The following is a 10,535-nucleotide window of genomic DNA, read 5'->3' as shown; positions in this document are numbered from 1 at the left end:
TTTATGCAAAATTGTGAGTGGGTTGAGGTTTCATAGGCTAAGCATTGGACTGGGAGGCCATCTGGGGTCTATTTCTGACTCTCCCTAGATTCACTGAGTGAGTAGAATTGCTCTTCGGGCTAAGTTATCCAGGTTTCCTGCTCAAATGTGAAACACACATCTGGTGTGATTCACAGCACTGCTGGAAAGTGTGCTGACTTGGTGCCTCCTAAGAACTTCAAAAGTACTCTAGGTACCATCATATGAATGCTTTGATGTTAGGCTCACTGCACCTTGGTTTACGCATATGTAGATTTAATAAATTTTAGAGATATACGTTAGGAGTGCGTTGTATAGATGTATCATCCTGAAACCATTCTGTGTCTCTGGTAGCAGCCTGATCCCTTTCTCTAATTCTACTTCAGTCCCTGCAACCAAAATAGCATGTATGTGTGTGCTCTAACTCTATTGTCTGGTGCCTTTTTAATCTTATAAAAACATTTGGATTCTACATGCCTTACACTCGCCAAGCTGTTACTTTAATCACTGCGTGGTTGGAGTGGGATGTGGCTTTCAACATTATCCTGCAATGCTGGCAAACTTGATTCACTGTGACGTTATTGAAAAGGATTACCTCAGGTGACTCCTGAAGTGTGCTTTAGTAAGGACTGTTATAGTGGAAGTCATATTTGCTGTATTTTTTCTGTCCTTTAGACCGCTGAATCCTTCCACTATATATCTCTGTGAATATACAAGTTTGTTTTTCTGGGAAAAAAGCCCTTAGCTTGTGTCATGTAACTTCCCCCAGGGCTGAACGTGCATTTTACAAGACAAGGACAAGAATTACCATGTAAGCACACGATGTGTACTTGGACTCTTGACATATGCTTTTTGTATCTCTTGAGTTTCAAATTATTTTCTGAATAGGTGAGGATAATAATACTCATACCAACTCATGTTTTAAAAGTGGCACTTTGTGAGACTTTCTTTTTTAGCTTCTTCTGTGTGATCGCTTGCATTTCCTGGGTAGTTAGTGAAAGGATATGAAATATATCCTGCTTGGTTATATTTTCCAGTTTGCTGCGCTTCGCTGTCTAACTTTCAGCTGAAGCTGGGAGGAGGGCACAGTACCCATCAGCCAGACCTGTCTTCATTGCAAATTATTTTAATTAGTTTGATAGTCCAGCTATCTAATTTAACTGTCTGTCCTGCTAAATGCTGTACAGCTGCAAGTTGCTTTCTGAAGGCCTGTTCCTTGTGATGACTGGCTTTAGAGTGGGTTTGAAAAAGTGGCATTATGAGTTTGCTCATACTTACGAATGGCTCTGCCTTGAATTAAAATTCTTAAATTGGCTGGTATGGATGTGCTTTCCTTCTCAGATGGAATTTGTTTTATTCTTTATTATTTATTTTATTATTTATGTAGCTCATGTGGGCTTTTTATTTCAATGGAGTGGTGGGTTTCTTTCCCCTGACATTTTGAAAATCAGAGTGCAGGATTCATGGTGACATTCCTATGCTCGTCTAGTTTCATGCAGAGCTACATGACAGACAAGAGAGACAGTAAGATCAGCCTCTCCAGAAAGGTTACCTGCTGAATTTAATAGGATAACTGTAAACAGGTAACCATTTCTATCATAGACCACAATAAAATGGTTAATTTACTTGAAGACACTATGAAAATCTTTGGTGTTAGGACAAAATTGAGGTAGATTATAGTTTTTCAACTTCTAATGATCCCAGAATTAAAAGCACCCTAAACAAAACCAAATGAAAAATGAAGTTTTTAAATACATATTTTTCAGTAGGTAATTCTCCTGTATTTGAATTCATGTATCTACAGGCCAAATTCTGCTCTTCATTAGGTGGGTGGTAGAGTCAACACCAGGGTGGAAGGTGCCTTCCCCTGAAGCTGCCTTGCAGTGTAGGAAGGTGAGTGGGACAGCCCTGGCTGGGACCAGCGCTGCAGCAGGTGCTGAGGCAAACATGTCTGCTGTTGCCATGGGTGGCCTCTGATGGCCAGGGCATCTCCTGAGGCTCGTAGGGTTTGTCTTCCTTAGTAAATTGTGGTGTATCTCTTTCAAGAACTTATACAGTTCCCCAAGTGGGAACTTGCATCTATGCACAAGTTTTGCATCCTCTCATTTCATAATGTGTCACCTCTTTTTGTTTGCTTTCAATCTGGCTCACGTGAGTTTCATTTGTTGGGTCTTAGTTTGTACTGGGAAAGTGAGCAGCCACCCCCTCCATGCCCTTGTGATATTAGCAACCTGCATCATGCTCATGTATACTGAGAGGCTGAACTGCATATAATTTACTCTGAGATTTTTACCTAAAATTGTATGTAGTATTAAGTTCTCATTTATGTGTATTTAAAGTTGACTTTTAATATTTTTCAGCCTTTTTAAATGGTGGACATGTCCTGTTCCAATTTACTTGGATAAGTGTTGGTTTCCTTTTCTGTTTAGTCATAGAAATACCACCTAGGCAGTAGGGCAGTAAATATCTGTGCAAACTTAAACAAGCAGAAGAAAATCCTGAACTTCTGTCTCTGCAACCCCCTGCCCACTTTTGCAGGTGCTGAAAGCAGCTAGAGTGAGCACTAATAGAGATTTGGTATGTTGGGAGTCATTCTGGGGTTAATTCTCAGCAATGAACATGTAATTTCTCTTTATCTTACTGCGATACTAAGAATGTTATAATTAGCCTTGTATCTCTCGAATGAGTTGTGGAACCTGAGTAAAGCTGTAGCTTTGGTACTGAGGTAAGAACCTGGAGCTTGCTCTGACTTGTTTTAGTCTGGGCCATGGGTCATGGTTTTCATTCAGAAGCAGAGCTTTGAGAAGCTACACGGGTGGCAGGCAAATATTATTTAATAGGTAAAAAAAACCATAGCACATCCATGAACTTTTTAGGAAGGCAAGGAGGACGCACATTATAACATAAATTTATTTCTGAATAAATTGCAACATTAAGAACTACTGTACAGAGAAACTGCATCACACTGTTACAACTCTGTCATGATATTTGTGCTTTGTAGAATAAGTAAACATTTATTCTATCACAGCAAAAACTTGTATACTGACAACTAACTGTATTTGGTTTAAAAATAAATACACTCCCATTTATTAACTCAAACAAAGCACTTTAAGTCTATAATACTTGGTGCTTTTTATTGACTTTCAGCCTCAGAAATGCTGAGCATTTAGAGTTGCCACTCACGTTAGTGGGAGTTACGGATGTTCAGCAATTCCTAGGAGCAGGCCCAGTGACTGCACAGTTACATTCAGAGTATGCAGTAAATCAACCTTTATCTTGACAGTAAAGTGACCTTCACTGTTTTGTATATACTGTGGAGTAGATATAGAATTACTCATGTTGTTTAATGTTCCATGTTAGATTTTGATTCACTAACAGTTTGTATTTCAGAACAAATGAGTGAGGCAATCATGCAAGTTTAGGAATTGTTTTAAAGATAAAATTGATAATATGGCTCTTTTTCATAAATTATTTAAAACTACTTCAAAATTTTCAAAAATATTTAGTGCAAAAGGATAGGTTGGGTTTTTTTTTCAAGAAATATTACAGAAGCATATACTGTTATATGGAAAATAAACAATCTCTTCAATATTTTATTGGGAAAAGCAGGCAGGTTTTCTACTACACTATTTGGGTAGGGAGAGATGAAAGATAAATATTTTCAAAGAAACAAATCGCAGAAGAGCTGTGAAGTGCTAATTTATACTTACCTTTAAATTCAAAACCAATCTCTTTGGCAGAGTCAAGAGAATGTATCGTTAAGTGCGTGATACTAACAGATCATCTCAACAAGACGATACCATAGTATATCTTATCAAACCATTATATAAATGTTATAGTAATGTGAACTATCACATATAGTCCAAACACTAATATTCAAAATGAACAAGTATGTCTACTGAAATTTCAACAATCATTTTGCTTTCTTGTCAGTTAAAAAAATTAAGATTTTTATGATGAGATAGTACTCTTTTCAGATATGCATTTCTTCACTTTATTAACAATTTATTTGATTAAAATTAAAATAGTATTTTTTTCACTGCTTTTAACTGATATGTAGCATGTTACATAGTGCTTTAAACAGAAGCACTTTACGTAACGATTGTATTATCATTACTCCCTCTTACCAGGTAGGCATACTGAGGCACAGAGGTGAAATGACTCGCCCAAAGTCACGTGGCAGGTGTGTGGTGGGACAGGGTTAGAAACCTGCTGCCCTGACTTGCAGAGCTGTGTTCAGGGATATGCCAGGTGTAGCTAGACTGAACTGCATTGCCTCCAAGTGAAAAGGAATGAAGTTTTTAAGGGTAGTAACTGAGAGTTTAGATTTTATTTCCTTGAGAAGAAGACAGGAATCGGGAACAGCTATGGAAGAGAAATAATCACATGGAAAGAAACTAAAATGTGTTTTCAGCAGCTTTTTATTGTATTGTCTAGCTGCAAAGGTGTTAAGTGTTCAAAAGTTTGGGTGTGGTGGTGTTTGGTTTTTTTTACCCCTTAACAGACTATGGGGATTTAAAAAAAATAAATCAATTCTTTCTCTAGGGACGTGAGTGTCTCCAGCCACCCTGGAACAAACTCTGGTTCTAATAGTTAAACTGTACAAATATTGGTGTTTTAAAACTGAATGTTAGTGTACTATCCCATTTTAGCTGATTGATTTAATCAAACTGAATAAAATGGAACATATTAGATAATTTAAGCTTTTACTGTGTAGTCCCCTCATTCAGAAGGCTAAAAATCCATCCCCTCCTAGTACAGTACATCCTATAGCACAATACATCAAGAGTCCCTCATGATACAGAAAGATACAATACACCTTGGTTTCACTTTGCTCCTTGTTCAGTTGTGGAACGGATGTGTGCTGTTTCTGTAGAGTTTGTATATCGTTGCTCATTTTATTCAGTGATGTTCAGAAATCGGAGCATTACACAAACCACTGCTTATTTAAACTGGAATAAAACAAAAATGCTGAACAGGTGAACTTTCTTAACCCAATTCAAGAAGCCAATCAAACAGACTTGGTGTCATCTCTCTGCCTTCCTCACTGAGCTTGCAGTACTGCACCACGGCATGAAAGATATCCCCCACCTTCCAGGACTTCCGTTGAACTAATTGCACAACATCTAAAAACTAAATAAAAAAACCAACAAAACACGCTTAGGATTTGGTTAAGGTTTTTTTAAATGAATACACACAAACTGCTGTAAGACCATCCTTTGTAAATGCACTGCTGCATGAGGGAGTGGACATGATTCACTGCACAGCAGCATAAAGGTTCTTTCTATTCATAAAACTTCAGAAATGAAGTTCCATAGATTCCCAGAGACTGGTCCAATCTTATGACATTTTCTAAGTTAGCTGCTCTCATCAATTCTTATTTATTGCAATGAAAGTAAGAACAGTGAAAGTGAGCTTGATAAACGATCACAACTTTCCTTGTTATCCACAACTTGCTGTCAAAATAATAGAAGTGTGACTATCCACTCTAAAGAAAAAAAAAATCCCTCTTCATTACCATTAGCTATATTTTAATTTATATTTAACTTTCTGTATTTCTACATAGACATCCCATAGTATTTTAAATATTCACGTAGTACTGGTGAGAGGGAATCCTGGGTAAACTTCTGTCACATGAAGATATTTGCCACAATTGTGGTTGAATCACAGAGAGTATCTATATTTGATTTTTTTTTTTTAACTTCCAGATAAACCAGAGGTTAAGTATATGTTCTTAAGCAGCTGTAAAAAATCCTTAATTTTGTCCACTTTGTATTTAATAATGGGCTTCACAGTGTCATACATCTGGTCCTGTTTTTTTCTGAAGCACATAAATGAAAATCAAAGCTTTTCATTTCTTTGAATTTCACAATCAATATCCAATTAGCTTGCTCCTTCTACATTTCCAGTTTTAAACTGTGCAAGAAAATATTGTGTCTCTAGTTAGCATAGCTGTTTGCTATTTACATACTGAAGCCTAAACTTTTAATATGTATTTTAATGATATTTAATAGGCACGCGATTTCCAAGAGCACTGTTGTAGGCAGGATGTGCTTCATTATTCTCTAGTGTATTTTTGCAATTGAATTAACTGTTTGCCAAAGCACATGGGTAAAGCTGACAGCTGTTTCTTTAATTAGATGCAATTTGGACTGTTGCTGCTGAATGCATTTTAAATTATGTTTATGATTCCCAAATGCATGTACTCAAGAAAATCAAACAATATCTGTGCTCCTCAAAATGATCTTCCCATAAAAGACCAAAATACTGATTTGTAATACTGTTTTCATTAATTGATTTGAATACTGTGACACTTTTTGTAAGCCTTAAGTCTTGAGCTGTTCCTGCTGACCTTAGAAATGGGACTGTTTTGGTCATTCCTGAAACGCTGAGTGGCAGTTAGGGCGATCTACAATGGAGCACTAACTAATCATTTGGGAATAGACACAGTCTGCACTTCTTGTGGCCATTTTGGACTTCAGTGTTGCTCTTGGTGCTCTGGCTTGGACTAATCCCTCAGAAGGTTTCTCAGTTCTGGTAGTCTGTGTCTGTCTGCCCCTCTCCCTCTGGAAATAGACTTCTGCTTTCAAAATGGTGGTTGGCAGAGGCTAAGCTACACCTGAGCAGGAGCAAAAGAGTACTGGCACGCATAGCACTTTTCTATTGCTAGGCCAGGGGAGGTGCAAAATATTTCAATCAGTCTAATTTACCAAGTAACAGATACCTGGTTGCAAATATGGTTCTACTGGAAACGCTGGTTGGTCACTGCCTGGGCTAAAACTGTCTCTTAGGGTAGTAATATAACATAAGGATATGCCTACACAGATAGGTCCATCCTGCCTATCTTCTGAGCTTTCCATCAGCTCTGGTGCAGAAGCCTTGTAGTCTTGTTATGTCAGTGAACCTGAGCTAATATGGATTATCTTTATTTTGCCATTAGTATCTTCTGTACGTTTCAGCAGTGGGGCCCATTCCTTGGTGAGCAGCAATCCTTTTCTGCCAGCACAGGAGTGACTATAAAGCCAACGTGTTTGGCCCTGGTAGATCTCATGTAAATGTAGGAGGAACTGTCAGGCCCCTGCAGTACCCTGCTGTATTCCCAGCTGTAGCAATTTCTGAACAGCCAGGCACAAGTTCAGACCTGCCTGCAGCTGCCCTGATCAGTGTTGTTGGCAAGGCAGAACCTGCATAAGGACTAAGGAATTTCAAAGCTGGAAATCTTAAGTCCAACTTCTGTCTCGCATCGTAGTCAGCTCTTACTGTCACTGAGGAGCAGAACTTTGTATGTGCGATGCCCACATGCAAGGGATTTTTATTTTTTAAGCTATGTGTTTAAACTCCATGTAAGCCATCTGCAGCCCTTCAAATGCAGCCATATACGGACTCTCTGTTAATTCTGCCTTGAGCATTGATACTTAACGCAGCACTGATATGAAAAAGTGAACAGATTCATCAAAGCATGTTATAGAGGCTTTGGAGAAGGTCTCATGGTGATACTGTTTCTTGTGCCATGGACAATCTACTAAATATTTCATGTACCTTAAATTCTGACACATTTAATCCTCTCCTCCCTTTCTGTAATAAACAGTAGGTTTTGCTATCTTGCTGTAATGATGATGTTTTTGCATCTGCTTTTAAGCTCAGTAACTTCAATAAAACATAACATAGGATGCCCAATTCTGTAAATACTACCTTTTCAATTCTGTTTTCCTGAGATTTCTTAAAATAGATGGTTGGAATTCCAAGTTCAGAAGCGGCTATCCACTGCAGGGTGGCTCGCAGCTCCGCATCGGGGCACTCTGGTTCCAGATCAAAGTTTATCACCAGCAGGTCTTTTTGACAATTAGCTGTTCCCACTGAAAGCCCAGAAGTACTTTCTGGAAAAATAATCCCAACAGTTACTGTGCAATTACTTGTCTTAACTTCAAATTGTATGCTTTAATTGATATGGTTCAACTTACCCTCTGTATTTTCTGTCTGTTCTTTAAGGAAAACCTTTTCTTCTACTAATTCACTTAGAAACAAACAACAACAAAACTTATTAGTGATATTTAGGAACAGTCTACAACATTGCTTCATGATGGATAAACTTCTCCCTCAATGTAAGACCTAGAAAACTGCAAGAAAAAAGTTACGGAGGATGAAATAATAAAATGCTGAATATATTTCATTTATTTAATCTGTAAATCAGGAAAAGCTATGGGAATTGCAGCATTATTCCCGTAATAGGATGAAGCGCTTGTACTGGTTGCACTATATATTACATTTCACCAGGATCTGTGTATCTTTACAGTTTACATAATGACAAGCAAATGACATTATGGTAAGACAGAGCAAGTCTCATACCCTGGGCAGAAATACTGAACTTCCAGTGCCTGAGTTATGCAGTGCTATACTCCTTGGCTGAACCTTTTCCAGTCTTGCTTTCTAGTTCTATCTTTCATAGTTAAATATGATCATAACTATTAATGACTTAAACTACTGCTGGTTTTAAATATATTAACTGTTTGGATAAACAAATTCTGTTTACACCTTGCAAAAATGTCCAAAGATCTTAATTTCTTATGTACTATTGCTTTCTTAAACTACAGGAAACAAACTCCAGGCATGTGGTCACTGCTTCAGCTTCCATTTCTGAACACAATATCCATGCTCATGTACATGTGGCAGGAGACTGCAAATTCATTATTGATGTCATGGCTATTGCATTCATTTCATCGCTCCTGGAGGGATAGCACTTACAATACACGTTTCCACTGTCCCATTCTGCCTTCAATCAGGGGGAATGCTGCAAGTGTAAGATTTTGTTTCTAGTATGGAAGGGAGGACGCTACTCTTTACCACCCTCATTCACAGGATTTCAGAATCTCCCCCAAGACTTCAAAGAATCAAGATTATATATGCTTGTGTACTGGTTACTGTAAGATGTGAGAGGAAAGAATAAAATAGCAGCATCCAATGTATGGTTTGTCATGACATAGAATCATAGGTGCTGAATAACTTCCTTCCCGTCAGATTTTTTTCTGGTTCTCTGTTTGAACAGCAGATGTATTCTGTGCCTTGACTTTGATTTGTGGAAATACAAACTTCTCGTGCCTATTGCCTAACACCTGAGAATAGCCCCTGAAACCTAACAAGGAGAGTAAAAAATTTATCCCTTTGGTCCTCAGAAATATAAGGGAGAGGGGTTATCTTTAGGAAGGTGTGTAGGAGGTATCACTGCCTACTACAAAGATGGGAATTTTTTAACAAGTTTCCAAATCAGCAGCTGAGAGAGAATGCATGTAACTCTATAGAAACATGAATGCCCAGATTTCTTACAAAAAAAGAGTCTCTTCAAAGCAGGACAGTTGTAGTATAGTCTGGTAATGAGCTGTGAAGATTTTCTGATGTCACTGACTTCACAAAGTTCCCACGTTCAACGAGTGATGTTCAGTTTATACACTTCTGCAGTGGCCATGCCCTGACTGCATCATGACATTCACCAGCTGGCAAGTTATACATGGTTTCAGGGTACCAGAATCTTTAGGCAGGTACTTGCACACCTCGTGATAATTTAATTGCATGCTCAGTAGAAACATGCCCAGAAACAACAGGTAAGATGTACTTTGGGCCAAATTATTATTATTCTTGGAAAGAATACTATCGTATTTTTTTCCTTTGACTTTAATTGATCCTTATTTTCTTGACCTTACTTGCTATTACAGCAGAGTTTTGATAATATTTGAAGTTAATCAGAGAAGAAAGTTCGCACAATGGGAAACCAATACAGCAGAAAACTGTCTTTTAGGCAGAGTGATTGGTGGATCCATATTCTCTTGAGAGAGTCACCTGGGTGGGTCTCCTGTAATCTTTCACTGCCTAGTGCTACCACTCTGCACAGATACCTGCATGTGCTTTTTTTCTGAAACTAACAGCAGGCTCAGCAGCAGGTGCAAAGCAGGGCTTGGCACATTTTAGATGGCGTAAACGATTTGCAGTTAAAATTAGACTAAACATCAAGTCTCACTTCAGTGACTACTTACTTAATGATAGGAGAAGATGGCACGTTCTCCTGATAAATTTCCAGGTCCATAATGCCAAGACTGCTAGTTGTACTGCTGTTGCCATTGCTGACAAAGCAAAAGTTTAAATATTAGTGCCAAGCTGCACTGAACATGTCTCCATACATCTTTTTTTAATTTATTTCTGTACAAAGCAAAGTGAGGAGGCTGCCCCCTGTTATGTAGAGTTCCACAAAATCAATTGGCTCAGCAAGTGGTTCGCAGAATGAAGCACACTAATCTGCTCAAAATAATGAGGTTTTTATTAAAATAGGTCTAGATAGAGCATGTATCAAGTAGTGCTATAAACTGGAGAAAAAGTGGACTATCTTGTGAATGGCTTATGCAATGAACATTTGGCCTCAAACAAAAAAACCAGTTTGAATGAGTCCTTGAAAAGAAGGATTATCAGGTACAGAGATTCAGATACCTCTGAACGTGGTGAGTTACAGGAAGGCGTTTAGTTGCCCATCA

The 10,535-nt window shown here is 38.1% G+C and overlaps 1 protein-coding gene across 1 annotated transcript in view; it reads right to left on the bottom strand.

The window, feature by feature from the left end:
* Window positions 1–2,908: 2,908 nt before the first annotated feature.
* Window positions 2,909–10,535, bottom strand: part of SPHKAP (SPHK1 interactor, AKAP domain containing) — a 56,982-nt gene continuing 49,355 nt past the window's right edge. Inside the window, exons 8-11 of the mRNA XM_075031807.1 lie at window positions 10,044–10,130; window positions 7,980–8,032; window positions 7,711–7,895; window positions 2,909–5,151 (exon numbers count right to left, since the gene is read on the bottom strand). Of these exons, the coding sequence (XP_074887908.1) occupies window positions 5,008–5,151; window positions 7,711–7,895; window positions 7,980–8,032; window positions 10,044–10,130 (469 nt within the window). The 3' untranslated portion in view covers window positions 2,909–5,007. The remainder of the gene's footprint in view (window positions 5,152–7,710; window positions 7,896–7,979; window positions 8,033–10,043; window positions 10,131–10,535) is intronic.

This window comes from Buteo buteo, chromosome 7, assembly GCF_964188355.1.
Source record: "Buteo buteo chromosome 7, bButBut1.hap1.1, whole genome shotgun sequence".
NCBI classification, from domain to species: Eukaryota; Metazoa; Chordata; class Aves; order Accipitriformes; family Accipitridae; genus Buteo; species Buteo buteo.
The sequence above is the reverse complement of the archived record's forward strand: the minus strand, read 5'-3'. Positions and strand labels throughout refer to the sequence as shown.